This window comes from Phodopus roborovskii, unplaced genomic scaffold (assembly GCF_943737965.1).
Source record: "Phodopus roborovskii unplaced genomic scaffold, PHOROB, whole genome shotgun sequence".
NCBI classification, from domain to species: Eukaryota; Metazoa; Chordata; class Mammalia; order Rodentia; family Cricetidae; genus Phodopus; species Phodopus roborovskii.
Window position 1 is genome coordinate 48880897 of NW_026126517.1, and position 17512 is coordinate 48898408.

A 17512-nucleotide genomic window follows, 5' to 3' on the forward strand; every position below is an offset into this window, starting at 1 on the left:
CTTATTTTTCAGATGGGATTGACACAGTGAGTCATTTGGCAGTCCAGTGGGACACTAAATAGCTTGGTACCACTATAAAGGAGGAAAGTAAAACACAAATTGAAAATGGGCTTCAGGTGTGGTACCTGATATCCTTGATGAGTCCGTGCTAGTGTCTGTGCATCTGAAAGTTTAGAAACCATTACTATAATATATACCCCAAGACAGTGCTGTGAACATGCCCAGCCCCTAAAGTGCTTACTGCACAAACATAAGGACCTGAGTTCAAACCCTGGAACCGCATAAAACAGCCAGCTGTGTTGCTGGGGCATGGTGTCACATGCCTTTAATTTCAGCACTCAGGAGGCAGAGCCAGGTGGATCTGCATGAGTTTGAGGCCGGCCTGGTCTACAGAGTGAGTTCTGGGACAGCCAGGGCTACACAGAGAAACCCTGTCATGTAAACCCTCCCCCAAAAAAAGGAGAAAAGAAAAACACAGGCATATGTGCAGGCGCAAACATGCGCATGTGTGCACACATGCTTACACACACACACACACACACACACACACTCCCTCAAAACTCTCACAGTGGGAAAAAAAGAAATCTGTATGAAAACAGAGTTGGCACTAGCCTTTGTAGATAGAGTAGAGCCGTTAATGTTGAACTATTAAAATTTTTAAAAAGATTTATTTTTAATGAGTGTGTAGCTGTGTACCATGTGTGTGCAATGCCTTCAGAGGCCAGAAAAGGATGTTGGATCCCCTGGAATTGGAGTTACAGGTGGTTGTGAGTCACCATGTGTGTGCTGGGAACTTAACCCAGGTCCTCTGCTCTGCAAGGGCAAAACAGTGCTTTTAACCACTGAGACATCTCTCCAGGCCCCAACTATTAAAATTTTGAGTATGTCTTAATTCTGACACAGTTGTGTAAGCCAGAGATGGAGAAAATTTCATAAGAAACCAGCGTTGGGAGGTTGTAATGGTGCGGGCCTTTAATCCCAGTACTTGGGAGATAGAAGCAGGTTGATCTCTGTGAATTTGAGGCTAGTCTGGTCTACAGAGTGAGTTATAGGCCAGCCAGAGCTGTATAGTGAGATCCTGTCTCAAAACCACCAAAGCCAAAAAGAAAGAAAGAAAAGAGAAGCCACAGCTTTGCTTCCAGGAAGGCCATTTGTGCTTAGAGCATTTTGCCTGCAGCTTGCAAAGAACACAGGCGGAGCCACAGCTACTATACATACTTATGGGGAATTATGGAAAACATCACCTCACCTCATCTAGTCTTCAGCAGCCTTTCAAAACAGTAGCCACCCTCCGGTTTTACCAATGATAAGATCAACACGGTTTCCGTGGTTGTGGGCCTTTCGGTGTCTTAACTCTGATGGTCTCTGGCAAACTGGGAGAGTTGCTCACCAGGTCGGCAACCTCCTGACTCCCGGGTGATGGAAGGAAGTAAGCCTATAGGGTTCTGTTCAGTCACACAGATGACTGGTACAAGGAACCTGCTGCCTGCTGCAGTCAAGACTCCTGGGACACGAGTCCCTCTGTGCCACACACTGCTCAGGACGCTTGGCTGTTTGGTGTCCCTGTGCCTCATCACTGAGGAACAGCACACTAGAAGGTGGCAGAGCTTGCTCTAAAAGCTATATTGGTGACTGCATTGAGGGACAGCTGGCTGATTGACAGCATGAGTGGGGGGGGAGATGAAATACAAACCAATAAAAGACAAAAAGCAATACAGTCTTCAGGAGCCATCTATTACAGAGGCAAATTAGCTTCTGTGACAATAGCTATCACTGATCATATACCCCATGCCAAGCAAATAAAAAAAAGCTAAACAAACAAAACAACAACACTATTTATTTATTTATTTATTTATTTATTTATGGGAGTGTGTATGTGTGCTAGCTCTTTTGTGCCAGAGTGCATGTATGGAAAAGTTGATTTTCTTCTTTCTTCATGTGGTTTTAGGGGATCAGATTCAGATCTTAAGTCTTGGTACTCAGTGAGCCATCTTGCTGTCCCCACAAACAGCTTTCAGTACTTTATAGGCATTGTGTAATTCAGTCTTTCTAATGCAATCCTATTATTTTTTCCTGTTTCACAGATGAACAGTGAGACAGAAGGGTTGAGTAATTTTTTTTTGAAGCTTCACAGCTGGAGTGATGAGTTTGTACAGTGAGTCTTTCCCCAAAGCCCAGGTCCTCAATGCCCTATGTCAGGGAAGGTACTCAATTCTTGGAGACAGTGTGACCGGTCCAGGATGCCTATTGTGATGTCCTAAATCATTCAAGAAAAACAACCACATTTTGTTTTTCATTAATTTTAAAAATTAAGGTTATATACAAATGTTATTTTATAAGGCTTATTATTACTAGACTACTATTATTTTATTATTTGGTTTTCAAGACAGGCTTTCCCTGTGGAGCCCTGGCTGTCCTGGAATTCACTCTGTAGTCCAGGCTGACCTCAAACTCATAGAGATCAGCCTGCATCTGCCTCCTCAGTGCTGGGATTAAAGGTGTGTGCCACCACTGCCCAGTGAAACTTATTATTAAAACAAAAAGCGAAACAAAAATGAAAAACCCAGCAGGCTCCTCATCCCCAGCCATTTCTAGCTCTATTGTCACTCAGTTTGCTGACATTCTAAATGACACGAATATTTCCACATTATTTTCATGTTTAGGTGTTGTCTCTTGACTGTGGAATGAGAGTGATTAGTTCATTTTCTCCAACACCTCTCCCACACATGTGCAACTTCCGTCCCTTCCCTTTCCACAATCATATTAGAATTTTTGGCTTAGTTTTTACACTGAAACAGGTTTCTCAACATGTAGCCTGACCTAGCCCGGGACTAGTTATGTAGCCTTCTGCAATTATAGACTTGTGCTATAATGCTTTTTTTTTGGGGGGGGGGGCTTTTGCTAGCCTCTTCTAGGACTTTTACATTTTTCAGGCCTCTCCTTTAAGACATTATTCCAGATTCAGCCAGTGGTTGGGTCAATGGACTTTCCACATTAGACTATGGTCCAGTTCATTCCATAACCTTGACAGGAAGGTCCCAGAGCTGGTAAACTCTGCTATGACTTAATGAAGCCTTGATTGGCACATTTTGGCCCTACATCAAGGTTGAGTTGGCTTCAACAACCCCTGGTGAGCTTCCTACAGCTATTCAGATTGTGGGAAAAAAAAAAAATCCAAAGTGCTAAACCTGATAGCTTCACAATTAAGGAAGATTTGCTGAGCGTGTTGGTAGACACTGAGGTGTGGATGTGGTTTTATATTGGGGAGATCATAGGCAAATGTGGCATCATTGGTGATGATGCTTGAAGACCAGTCTTTAACATCTGATTTATTTGAGTTGTGGACCATGCTGCATGTTTATTTGCATGTTTAGTTGATGCTTGTGTAGGATGTCCAGTTTCACTCTTGTATGTGTGGATAGCCAATATTCTCCACACTATTGAGGAGGCTCTCTCACTGAAAATAAATACCTGGGTGTTTAACCCCAGTACTTGGGAGTCAGAGACAGGGGATCTCTGTGAATTTGAGGCCAGCTTGGTCTATAGAGTGAGCTCCAGGACAGCCAAGGCTACATAGAGAAACCCTGTCTCAAAAAAAAACAAAGAAAATCGAGTAACCACATGTGTTTATTTCCAAGTTCTCTATTCTGTACCACTAGTCTCTGTGTGTGTTTTCATAGCAGTACCACACTGTTTTGATTACTGTAGTTTCGAAATAGTTTAAAATTAGGTAGTGTAATGCCATCTTCTTTTTTTCTGTTTGTTTTTGAGACAGGTTCTTACTTTGAAGCTCAGGCCAGGCTGGAACTTGTGGCAGTCTCTTCATCTCAGGCTCCTGAGTACTGTGATCATAAACGTCTACCACCATATCCAGTTTCCATTTTCCTATTCAGTTGATGCCATAGGAATGTGTGTGTGTGTGTGTGTGTGTGTGTGTGTGTGTGTGTGTGTGCATGAGCATGTGTGTAATCTTCAGCAAAAAGAGATTATTTAACTCAGGTCCAGCACTCTATTTTGAGCTCCATCCTCAGCCCCTCCTTTCTAACGAGGGTGCTCTTGTTGCTCTCCTATGCCTGGTTGCCCCAGCTGTGACCTTCGGGACCCTGCTGAAGGGCAGTGGTGAGTGTGAGCATCTGTCTTGGCCTTGCTCTTGAGGAAGGCTTTCAACAGCTCAGCAGTGAGAACCATGTAGGTGTGACTTATCACCTGGCTGTGGTGGAGGGAGTTACCCTATACCTAATCTGTTGAGAGCTTTTGTCATGAAAAGGCTGAGCTCTGTCAAATGTCTTTTTTAAATGATCTATTCATTTTTATTTTATCTGCATTGGTGTTCTTGCCTGAGGGTATCAGATCCCTTGGAACTGGAATTATAGACAGTTGTGAGCTGCCACGTGGGTGCTGGGACCTGAACCCAGGTCCTTTGGAAGAGCAGCCAGTGCTCTTAACCACTGAGCTGTCTCTCTAGTCCCTTAAGTGTTTTTGTCTTTGTTTTTTTTTTTTTTTTTGTTTTTGTTTTTTTGTTGTTGTTGTTGTTTTTTTTTTGTCAAATATCTTGATGATCTTGTTGTCTTTGTCCTTCATTTTGTTACTGTGTATGTCATTATTGGGGGGGGGGGGCTGGAGAGATGGCTCAGTGGGTAAGAGCTCTTTACTGGGACACTCAAAACCACCGGTAATTCCAGTTGTAGGACCTCTAACGCCTCCTCAGGCACCTGCACGCACGTGGTGCACATAAAGACAAAAAGACACATACAACTGAATACAATTTAAAATAATTTGTTTTGACTTCATGAGTAAGGGCACATACTACTCTTGCAGAGGACCTAGATTCATTCAATTCAATCCCAGGAGCCATGTGGCAGCTCCCAACCTCTGCAGTCTTCTCCACAGCCCCCCTTTGACAGGTTTTATGGAGGAGAGTTTTGAGCCTTCCTTTGTCTTATGGAAAGAACAAGAGTACTGTGAGGGGCATGGGTTGGAGGTGTGACCACATTTGCAGCCAGAATACCAAATAAATGTTGATCACAGTCGTCCAGACCAGAATAGTTTTCTTCCCTTAATCCCTTTCTTCCTTTCTTCCTTCTTTCCTTCCTTTCTTTCATGGAATGGGGGCGAGAGTAGGGAAGATGTGGCCAATGGGAGGGAGAGAGGGAGGAGCCATTGAGGACCTGCAGTTACTGAAGAGGGGAGGAGGGGAAGAGCAGGCCCGGAGCAGCAGCGGAGCAAGGTAGGCAGCCAGGGGCAGAACATGCTGACTTCGGGTAGTGGTGGGTGTCTGTGTGGACCTCCCTGGAGAATGTTTTATCAGTGGGCCTTCAAGTAGAGCTCCATCTAGCTCCATCCCTCTGGCTTGTTACTTGCATGTGTGTTTTTCCATGCTATTTGGATCAAGCATTGCATTTATAAATGCATTTATAAAGAAAGTGCAGTAAGAAAGCAACCGTGGCCAGGCGGTGGTGGTGCGTGCCTTTAATCCCAGCACTCAGGAGGCAGAGGCAGACGGGTCTCTGTGAGTTCGAGGCCAGCCTGGTCTACAGAGCCAGTTCCAGGACAAGGCTCCAAAACCTACACAGAGAAGCCCTGTCTCAAAAAAAAAAAAAAACAGACAAACAAACAAAAGCGAATGTGCCTTCTTGATGGAGGGGGAAAATAAGAGTAGAAGTACTGCTCAGTTAATAGTCTGCTTGCTCTGTCTGTGTGAGAGCCGGGTGGATTGACCCCGGGGAATCACTTGACTGCTTCTCCCAGCCATATGACGAGCAGCTGAGGCTCATTAGCCGGATTGTGGCTTTCTGAGGAGAGGCCTGATCTGAAAATCATGTAGGATAGACTGCTTTTCAAATGATTCTTTGGAAAATCTTTCCTGAGTAGGCTATTCAGCCTTTTCCATTTCTCTTTGTTGTAACATTAGAAGGGGGGAAAAATGACCTTGTAGAGGAGGAGGTGTGATCACAAGGAGTCAGTGTTGGTACCCTGGCAACCCCCGGCTAACGGTCTGGGAAAACAGAGCCCTAGCCCTGCCGCAGGTATGGTTTGCATCTGTTCTTGTGTTTTTCTCACAGTGGTTTCAGAGACCTGCCATGCCAGTCTCCAGGCACCGAAACGCTTCGTTTTGTTAGATTTGCAAGAGCAGGCCCCCATCTCAGAGCCTGGAGGAGGAAGCTCTGAGCAGAGGGAATGGTTTTTTTACATTACTCTTTCCACTTGGTGGCAGTTTGGTGTAGGTGGCACTCCAACTTGTGAACGTCTTGTCACCCAAGATCAGGCCTGGGTCCTCCTGAGAGTGTCAAGGGCGAATCCATTCCCGTCCTCTCCCTGCTGTCTGTTGTCTTTCCTCTGCGCATGCTGGGGACCAAATTTCCTGCGTGTACGTGTTCAGTGCATGTATGTGGAGGCCGGAGGTCGACCTCAGATGTCCTCCTCTATGGCTTTCGCCTTTTGGTTTTGTTGGGATATTTTGTTTGTTTGTTTGAGTCAGGTTTTTTTCTGTGCATCCTTGGCTGTTCAAAGGCCTTGGACTTAAAGAGGCACACCTGCCTGTGCTCCCGAGTGCTGGGATTAAAGGCACAGCCACCACCACCTGGCTTTTACCTTTTTCTGCATTGAGACAAGGTCTATAGTATGGCTGACCTGCCAGGGTTGTCTCATCTCTGCTTCCACAGTGCTGGGATTACAGCTCTCTTCTCCTATGTCCACTTTTTATATGAGCTCTGGGGATAGCCACTCAGGTCCTCAAGTCTGAGGTGGCAAGCCATCTCACCAAATGAGATTTCCCTTCCTTATAATAAAGACAACCGCTGTATTGGTTTTGGGCCCACCCTCCCAATCTTTTTTAACACCTGGCTCCCTCCCTTAAAAGTTCTATCTACAAAAAAATGTTATGTCCCGAGATACTGCAATTTAGCACTTTCATGTGAAATTTTGGGGAAAGATAATTCAACTTGAAACAAACGTGTTTGAGAAGTTTCATAATATTGCCCTCTGAAGGCCTGCCTTCCCAGGGCTGGAGAGCTGGGTCGGTGGCTGCTCTTCCAGAGGACCCTGACATCTGATTCACAGGCTGCAGAGACAGAGAGAGCCTGAGACGCAGCCTGGAGTGGCCTTTTGAAACCTCAGAGCCCACTCCCAGTGACACACCTCCTCCAGCAAGACCCTCTAATCCTTCCTAAACAGTCCTCTAACTGGGAACCAGCTTTCAAACATGAACCCATGGGGGCCATTCTCAGGGAAACCACTGCAAAGGGCTTGCCTGGGCTATACCACAAACAAACCCAAGTACCAAACTCATCTCAAATCCCTCCAAATTTGGTTTCGTGTGGGCCATGTTTACTGATTACAAAGCAGTGGGTGGTGTGCTGCTCCTCAGTGCTTCTGCAGAAGTGAACTCAAGGCACACCTGTTCTGTAAACAGATGCTGATAGACATGCAAATAGTCAGTTCCAAGAACCCACATCTACATAGGAAAGGTAGAACAAGGCCAGTCTGCCAAGACACTGCAAGAGCTGTGTTTGATCAGACCCTGTCCTCTAGGTAAGTTTATTTTCATCCCTTTGGATTCGTCTATTAAAGACTATGATATTTGGGGGTAATTAAATATGTGTTGTAAAACTTACCAGTAGAGAGAAAAACCTAGGAGACAGAATTAGTTATCCCTAATGACAGGGGCTTGGAATTCTAGGGTCCTACCTGTGCCACTATGAAAGGAGATCTTGTCTTACGAGTGAATGTCTACACAGAGCTGTTAGCCTCGATTGGATGCTCTGCTGGAAAAGTAGAATCAAGTGTCCCGTATCCTTTATTTGTATCCTCTGGTGTCATAGAGGAAAAGTCATATTGTGTCTCACCTCTGGATACTAAATATCTTGGTTCTTGCATTACATTATGTGGTAGTGGCCATCTTTATCAGAGCTGCTTGTTTTGTTTTTGAGACAGGGTCTCACTATACATCTCAGTGTGGCCTGGAACTTGATCAATAGACCAGGCTGGCCTGGAACCTCCTGAGTGCTGGGATTAAGATGTGCTCCACCATGCCCTACATATCAAAGTTGGGTTTTTTTTTTTTTTTAATTTTTAGATTTATTTTATGTGTATGCATCACATGTATGACTGGTGCTCATAGAAGACAACAAAGGGTATCAGATCCTCTGAAACTGGAGTTATAGATGGCTGTGAGTCATTTTTTCCACCCATGTAGATGCTGGTAACCAAACCTGGGTCTTCTACAAGAGCCATCTCTCTCCCCTCAGAGCTGTTTTTAATGGTGTTATTTAGAATGTTTTCAGATAATGATTGAGAACCTAATAATATATTTTAAAAAGAATTCTATGGGGCTAGAGGGATGGCTCAGTGGTTAAGAGTACTGACTGCTTTTCCAGAGGACCTGGGTTCAATTCCCACATGACAGCTCATAACTGTCTATAATTTCCATTCCAGGGAACCCAACAGCCATGGCAATACACTGATGCACCGAAAATAAATAATAAAATTTAAAAAGCACTGTATTTACACTTTTAAAAAAAGAATTCTATTTTAGACATCAGATAATAGATTGCTTTTTCTGAGCTTATTATACTGGTTTTTATTTTTTATCTTTTTAAAGAACTGGGTTGAGCGCTCGCCTTTAATCCCAGCACTTGGAAAGCAGGGGCAGGTGGATCTCGGTGAGTCAGCTATATCATGGTGAACCCAAACCCGGGACCCAGTTTTGTGGGAACTTACTGAGAAGGGTCAAATACTCAGAAGTTTGCATGGCAGCTTACTGTGTTTCCAAAGGGAAGCACATGTCGGTTGACTGATGGTGACAGCTTTGGGGAAGAACATCTGGAAGTGTGGGACAAAAGATCCAAGAGATGAAGAAGATAGCAGATGAGCCCATGGTTTAGAGTTGCCGTTACAGTGCAAGGTGTGTGGGGCCAGCACATGTGTGACTCTACAAATGAAAGCCAGCTGGAAATGTAAAGAGCGTGTTGCCATGGATGCAGAACAGCTCTGTTTGATATGGTTGATTAGGGTGTGAGGGACTCAAGCGGGGAGTGAAGCTGTATCTAGTCCAACAGAGCAGCCTTTGTGAGCATTTGTACGCCAAGGCAGTTTGTCCTTCAGGGTGGGGTGATGGGGTAGGAGTCCTGCATGCAGGACTCAGCACAGAAAAATTAAATCGTGCTTTGTACCTTATGTTAAAGAAGCCAGATTGATTACAGCATACTGGAAACACATCTCCTTTATAACACCCAGTGAAAATAACACCCTGGCGTATAAATGAATGGATGCAGAAAGAGCAGGGTGTTAAATACGCAGGACCCAATTTCTGTATGGATGAGAAAATGGAGAACACTCATTCTCTTTCTTAAAAAGTCAGCTCGGTTATCCTGACAACTCAGGGTTGTTTGCATAACTGCTTTCATTGCATGAATAGGTATATAATTCATATTTTTTCCTGGAACAAGAGAGCGTCATTTTCCTGTCACAGAGTGAAGGGCTTGCATCTTGGTTGGTGGCCATCTTTGATTGTGTAGCTGTGTGGGTCAGAGCTTCATCACACAAGTCCATGTCCCGAGAGGACGAGTCTGTACAGAATCACCACCTGGGCTTCTGAAAAGCGTTTGTGTTGCAGAATGTTAGAGATCCTTTTTCCACCTTCAGGCTCCTCAGTGTCCTCCACTCTATGGTGCCATCCACCCTGGCTGCTGTGGCAGAGGCGCAAGGCTTAGGGGTTCAGTGGTCTCTGACTTAACTAATAACCCCCACATTCTGCAGGCCCAGAGCCTGTGACTAGCAGAAGGGCTTACAGGTAGTCTATCTTCCAGGTGGCTAGGTTTCTCCTCTGTTTCTGTGCTTGGAGAGTGTTTTCTCTCATGTCTTTGAGGAATGTCACTTCTTAGTGTCATTCTCTCACTTGAGTGGAAAGCAGCAGGCTTACAGATGTGAGATGGGGTGCGAGCCCTGGCCTGCCTGGCTCTGACTGAGTTCACCAACACTCAGACACTTCAGTGTTCACTTTACCCCTGTGGGTGTGGTGTTTGTCACCCTTGTCACCTGTCCTATTCTCCACTGTCTCCCTTGTCCCCACGGAAAGCAGCCACCCAGTGGGAGTGGGACTTGGCACACTTTCATTTTGACCAAATCCTTGGAGACAGCCTAGCTTCAAGGTGTCATTTAGAGGCATGCTCAGCTGTGGGCTGGCATTCCATGACAGTGACATATGGTTGTGTGCATTGTGAGGTTCCCTCCACACTATTTGAGCTATTACTCAGGAAGCCAATGAGCCACCACGCCTGTGTTCTACACACGGAAGGTGGTGTCCTCCCTCCCATTAGACTGTATGTAAAGCCAGAAGTGCTTGTCTCAAACTCTAAGTACCACACACCCAGCATTTTGGTAAAATTTCCTAAAACCCAGTGAAGATGACTATTCTGTTCCTCAAAGAGGCTTTGGCAATAAGTCTAGACATTGCCTCTGGAGTAAGTGAATCAATGGTCCACACTGAGATAAAAGGCTAGCATCTCCTATGAGTCATGGACATGGGTCTTTCAGATATACTCAGGAAAGGTCTAATAGCCTGTGCGTCCCTGTGGCTTGGCAGCTCATCTCACCACTTCCAGGTCTTCGGGGCCCACTGCTAAGGGATGGCAATTTTAGAAATGCTTTGGAGCTGACAGCACTTACATTTTCTTCAAGCTGGTTCTTTTTCCCTAAGTGTCTTTCTGAACATTCAGGTGCAGACTGAATTGACAGTAAGAATAGGTTTTTAGGACACAGTATTCCTCACCTTTAATTCTAGCCCCCAGAAGACCGGAAGGTCTGTGAGTTTGGGGCCACACTGGTGTGTGTAGTAAGATGTGTGCCAGCCAGGGTCACACAGTGGGACCCTCTCTAAACAACAACAAAACCTGTGCTTCTTGCTAGGACAGGCAAGATGGCTTACTGGGTACAGGTACTGCTGTCAAGCATGATGACTTGAATTGATCTCTAGGACCCACACAGTGGAAGGAAAGAACTAACCTCTGACCTCCACACGTGCCCCACCCCCAAAAATAAATTGAAACAAACAGCAAACAAACCTCCGTGTTGCTAATAAGTCGAAATGGCTGGACACTTGAACCAGTCCCTTTGCTGAAATCTTCCTGTGAGCTCCCTCAGTCTGTAAGTCACGTCTATGAGCTTAGTAGGGTTGTTATGATGGTTGGCTTTACTTGTCCACTTGACACAACCTGGAGTCACCTGGGCAAGGTCTCAGCAAGGGATTATGTACATCATGGTGGCCTGTGGTGGCCAGTCTGCTGGATTGTCTTGATCACTTTAACTGGTGGATGGTCAAACCATTCCCTGGATTTGAGGCCTGCACTGCAGGAGAGTGGAGGAAGAGCTGACCACCAAGCTTGCGCGAATGAATGCATTCATCCTCTCTGCTCTTGACTGTGGATGTGGTATGACCAGCTGCTTCCTGTTCCTGAAATGATGGACTACTATCTGGAAGTGTGAACAAAAGTGTGTGTGTGTGTGTGTGTGTGTGTGTGTGTGTATGCAATAATATTTAATGAAAAAGGAATCAAGGAGGGATTTGTGGGAGGATTTGGAGGTGGAAAGGGAGGAGAAAAATGCTGTAATTATCATATAATCTCAAAATTAGAAAAAAGTAAAAAACAAACAAGAGCCCCTGCCATCCCCCTAAGTTGCCTGTTGTCAGGGTGTTACCAGAACAGCAGAATGAACATGGGCAGTTGTCTCCATTTTACAGCCCAAGGGATGAGGCTTCTTTTAAGAACTGGAACCAGCAGAAGAGTTAGGACTCTGAGCCTTGTAAACAGACTATGGGGAAGGCGCGCTCTCTGCGTTGAACATCTGTGCAGATTTGAGAATGATAAATAAAACGAGCCATGTCTGGTGCTGTTTGTGGCATATGGCAGCTGTTAGGAATGCTTCCCGCCTTTTATTTCATGTTTTCAAACAGTCTTGCTATGTGGCCTAGTAACCTTCCTGATTCAGCTTCCTGAGCCTTGGGTTACAGGCGCGATCTCCTAAAGCTCACCTCCCCATATTATCTGAACTGAAACTGCTTTCCTTTTTGACTCTCTGGAAAACAATTAAATGGTGTTTAGAGGTTTTATTTGTGTTTCTGTTAGTTTGCGTACTAGGAATTAAACCTAGGGCCTCAGACTGCTAGGCAAGTGCTCTACCACCGGACCATATCCTCAGGGTCCTTTTACTGTTTATTTAGAGGCGAGGTCTCACTGAATCAGCCCAGGCTGGCCTTGTCCTTTCTGTCTTCCTCCTGCCTGAGCCTCTAGAGTGTCTGGGATTCCAGACTTGTCCCACCAGGCCCCGCCCTCTTTTTTCTTTTCTTTTTAATAAGGAAGCCCTTCGCCTGGCAGGCACTTATCTCACATGTGGTTGGTGTTGAGGAAATGGGTGTTCTTTGCTTTCTATTGTTAGTCTGATGAGAATGAGGGTGGGGAGCACTTTGAAAAAATATTTGTGTAAGGAGGAGAAGGCAGCTGAGCAGGAGCTTCTGACACTGATGGAGGGATTGAAACAGTACTTCCTCCAGGAGACAGGGACTCAGATACGTGGCCTGAGGTTCCAGTGCCCTCAGCAGATCCTTAGCTTGGTTATTAATTTAATCTTTTTAATGTAAATGAGGTTCCAGGAATTTCCCAGTTCTGATAGTCACCGGATGTTAGATCCGACAGCTGTAAAGGGACTGCACAGCCTGAGATAATCTGGCTAATGTGCTGGTTGGCTTTTGTCAACTGGACACAAGCTAGAGTCATTTGGGAAGAGGGACCCTCAACTGAGAAAATTCCTCCACCAGACTGACCTGTGGGCAAGCCTGTGGTGAATTTTCTTGATTGATGATGAATGTAGGTGAGCCCAATTCATCGTGGGCAGTGTTACGTCTGGGCTGGTGGTCCTGGGGTGTGTATAAAGGCCAAATGAGCGAGCCATGGAGATGAATCCAATAGGCAGTACTCCTCCATGGTCTCTGCATCAGTCCTTGCCTCCAGGATCCTCCCCTTGAGTACCTGCCTTGATTTCCTTTCATGGTAGACTGTAAGCTGTAAACTGAAATATACCCTCTCCTCCCCAAGTCTTTTGGTCATGGTGTTTATCATAACAATAGAAACCTAGCTAGGACAGTTGTGGATCTGCAACATTCCAACTGCCTACACCGAGGGAGATTTAATTAGCCTCGAAGAACTGTATGTGTAAATACAAGTGTGCCAGAGGCTGGCATCAGGTGTCCTCCTCCATGGGGTCTCTCTGACCCTGGAGCTCACAGATTAGACTAGCCCGGCTGACCAGCTGGCTCTGGGGACCCTTGTGTCTCTGTCTCCCCAGCTCTGGCATGCATTATTGCACACAGGTTTTTGTTATCTTCTTTAGTGGGTTCTGAGGATCTAAACGCAAGTCTTCATGCTTGCATGGCAAGTCCAGTCTACCCCTTAGAATAGTTTACATAAGCTCACCCTCCCACTCCTCCCCCTGCCCCAAGCTTCTGGTGGCTTAGTATATGTGCTGGGATCTCCACAAACAGCATCTCATTCTGTCCTCAGAGCAGTCGTGTGAGGGTGTGAGGTGGCGTTATTATCCCGCCCCCCCCCCACACTTCTCAGTTTTTCCAGACAGGGTTTCTCTGTGGCTTTGGAGCCTGTCCTGGAACTCACTCAAGGCTGGCCTCGAACTCACAGAGATCCACCTGCCTCTGGCTCACAGTGCTGGGGTTGAAGGTGTGTGCCACTACTTCCCTGCCTCTCTTTTTCTTTTAAAAAAGATCTTATACTTTTTTTATGTTTGTGTGTCTGGGTTTGTGGCTGTGTGCAGTGTCTGAAGAGGCCAAAAGAGGGCATCAGAGCTGGGTGGTGGCTCATGCCTTCAATCCCAGCACTCAGGAGGCAGAGGCAGGCAGATCTCTGTGAGTTTGAGGCCAGCCTGGTCTACAAAGCATCATGTTCCAGGACAAACAGGGCTACACACAGAGAAGCCCTGTCTCGGAAAAAAAAAATTAAAAAATAAAACAAACAAAATACAAGAGTATTGTGGCGCATGCTTTTGATTCCAGGAGGCAGAGAAAGGCAGATCTATGAACTTGGAAGTTAGCCTGGTCTACACAGTTAGTTGCAGAATAGTTAGGAGTATATGGAGAAACCCTGTCTGGAAAATCAAAACAACAAAAAAAGGTAAAACATCATCAATAAAAATAGTCTGGCAGGGGGCTGGAGAGATATCTCAGTGGTTTAGAGCACGGACTGCTCTTCCAGAGGACCTCAGTTCAATTCCCAGCACCCACATGGCAGCTCACAAGTGTCTGTGACCCCAGTTCCAGGGGACCTGATTCCCTTACACAGACATACATGCAGGCAAAACACCAATACACATGAAAATAAAAACATGTTAAAAAAGAATTAAAAACTAGTCTGGCTGGGTGGTGGCGCCGCACACCTTCTATCCCACCACTTGGGATGCAGAGGCAGGCAGATCCTCTGAGTTCCAGGACAGCCAGGGATATAGAGAAACCCTGTCTTGGGAAAAGAAAAAAAAAAGGTCTGACTATAAATTTAAAAATAAAATAAAACAGGTACAAGACTGACTAGCTTTTTCCAAATTAACATAAACATCTGTTACAGGGTCTTTGTTCATTACTGCTTTTGTTGAATTAGAGCCCTTTGCTTTTCCTTTGAAAGCCCCTCTCCTTCCCAAATGACCTGAGCTTATCTGCTTTCAAGCCTTAGCTCCTGTTTATATGTTTATGTATAACATGGAGCCAGGCATCTATCCTCATGTGGTCCTCCTTTGCAGAGATCATTAATCCTGTGTCCTCTGCCTGTAAGGAGAAGCTATTAACACAGACAGACACCCCTTTCAGTAAAGTATCACTCTTCATATCTTTTTGTTTTGTTTTGTTTTGTTTTCGAGACAGGTTTTCTCTGTATTGTTTTGGAGCCTGTCCTGGAACTTGCTCTGTAGACTTGGCTGGCCTGGAACTCACAAAGATCTTCCTGCCTCTGCCCCTCGAGTCCTGGGATTAAAGGCGTGTGCCACCAATGCCTGGCCACCATTTATATCTTGCAAACAGAACTGCAAATGTTTGTAGACACTCTGCCCTTACTGACAGTGCCAGCCTTATCTGCAACATGAGGGCACAGATCCGTGCTTAGGTTGTGTGAGGAAGTTAACTACAGTAGCTTGAGGGGCTCAGGATTTTGGGTATTTGAGAGAAAGGTCAGTCACTAAGTTGAGGAGTTAGGCAGGGGTAAGGGAGGTAGTGGCTTGAAGATGAATGAAGGTCGTTGCCTGAGGCTTATTAATTCTATGAATCTATGCTAATAGCCCCACAGGAAGCACCTAGTGTTAGAGCCCAGTTCCCATAGACAGGAGAGTGTGAGGGAACACTGCCTTTCATGGGTAGGAAGAGTTGTCCAGAGGTGTCATGTGAGTGGGACAGAAGGTCATTGTTCTGATTATCAAGAGAGTTTGTTAGCATTTGACATGAGAATGCACATGGCTTTCCTGGAAGTGTGTGTGTGTGTGTGTGTGTGTGTGTGTAGAGAGAGAGAGAGAGACTACTGACTGACTGTGTAGTTCTAGCTGACCTGGAACTCTGGATAGACTAAGCTGGCTTTAATTCACAGAAATCTGCCCACCTTTACTTCTCTTTGATCCTGCTGGGAACAAAGGTGTCCAACTTCTCAACCCCCCATGCAGTGAGATGCATTTCTCTTTGGACGGGCATGGTGCATTTGCATTTGTTGAGAAGGTAAAATAGATAATGAACATCCCAACAAAGGAGAAAAGCCACTGTGGTTGGGTATTGCTGGTGAAGATGAGTTGTTTCAGTTGATCTTGAAGAATTTCGAGCCCTTCCTGTTAGAAAACCCAGGTGGAGGTGTAGAGTTAGCTTTGGGGTTATGGTTTCTATTCACGGTGGAACCCACTTCCTGAGAGTGTGGTAGCTAGGAAGTCTGACCAATAAATAGGAAACAAAGACAGAGTATACAGAAGTCATCAGACAGATTTGACCTGTGAGTTAGTCATATCTTGTTTCCAGCACACAGGTATGTGCATGCGTGCGTGCCTCATGCTTCCATGCGTGCATGTATGCATGTGTATATGTGTGCATATGGAGGCCAGAGGTTGGTGTCAGGAATCTCTCTCCAGCCCTCTGTACCCTACCTTTTGAGACAGGGTGTCCACTGAATCCAGAGCTCACCCAGTTAGCTAGGTCGGCTGGCCGTTTTTGGCCTATCCCTACACCTCTGTGATTGGGGTAAGGATAATGCGCCTGGCTTGTCATGTGGGTGTCAGGGGATCTGAACTCAGGTCCTCATGCTTGCACAGTTAAGTGTTTTGTGGACTAAGCTATGTCCTGGGAATTGTAGGTGTGCCTGAATATAAAAATGAGTAAGACAAACAAAAGTGCTTAAAACCAAGTGAAAAGAGGGAGTGGTTAGGATCTAGTGCCGAGAAGAGGAGCTGCAACCACTGAGCCCTGGGATCACCGTCCATACCTCGTCCCATCTGTCTCTGTCTGCACGTTTTTTCCTGAGACACAATCTCAACTCGGGCTGGCCTCACACTCAGGACCCTCCCGCAACCCTTCCATGTCCTGGGGGCACAGGTCGACAGCACCATGCGTCACCCTACCCCCTCCCTGTGGTTCCCTTTCCCACTTATGTTCCCTTTTCTTTCTCTTATTTTTGGAGTCAGTCTCACTATACAGCCCTGGTGGGCTGAGAGCTCACTGTATAGACCAGGTTAGCCCTCAGACTCCCGGGCCATCCTCCTGCCCCTGCTTCTAGAATGCTGGGGTTGAACCACACCCAGCTGTGCCTTTTTTGTTGCCAGTTTTTGTTTTCTGTGGTCTGCGCCACGTTTACAGGTAACCTTGTTACTGTCATTGTCACTTGGAGTCCCCTTCTTTGTAGTTCTACAGCATGTACGTTAAGCTAAAACTAAGCTGCTAGGCTGAGAGATGGCTCAGTAGTTAAGAGCACTGACTGTTCTTGTTGAGGCCCCGAGTTTAATTCCCAGCATCGATGTGGTGGCTCACAACCCTCTGTCACTCCAGTTCCAGGGGATCTAACACCCTCACACAGACGTATGTGCAGACAAAACATCAATGCACATAAAATAGGAATAAATAAATCATTAAAAAAAATTAGTGTGGCATGCATGTGTCAGTCAGAAGACAACCCTTTGGATTTGACTCTACATGGGTTAACTCAAGTCATCGGCCTTGAGAGGCTGTGCTTCATTCGAGGAGCCATCCAGCAGCACTAATTCTAGTATTTCTGGTGGACTTTGCTAACTCCCTTTATTTGTGTCTTACAGGTGAAGCACAGAGTTCTTCATCATGTCGGATGGGGATTATGATTATCTCATCAAGTTTTTGGCCTTGGGAGACTCTGGAGTGGGGAAGACCAGTGTGCTTTACCAGTATACAGATGGGAAATTCAACTCCAAATTCATCACCACTGTGGGCATTGATTTCAGGGAAAAGAGAGTGGTAAGTTCT

General features: G+C 45.7%; 1 protein-coding gene across 2 annotated transcripts in view; it reads left to right on the top strand.

The window, feature by feature from the left end:
• Rab27a (RAB27A, member RAS oncogene family) overlaps positions 1-17512 on the top strand; it is a 53147-nt gene that overhangs the window by 12758 nt on the left and 22877 nt on the right. Inside the window, exons 1-2 of one of the 2 annotated variants that reach the window (XM_051197942.1) lie at positions 7508-7530; positions 17329-17503. In XM_051197942.1, coding sequence (XP_051053899.1) covers positions 17351-17503 — 153 coding nt within the window. In that variant the 5' untranslated portion in view covers positions 7508-7530; positions 17329-17350. Of the gene's footprint in view, positions 1-7507; positions 7531-17328; positions 17504-17512 lie in introns of those variants that run through there. The other variant, XM_051197941.1, reaches the window with a different exon arrangement.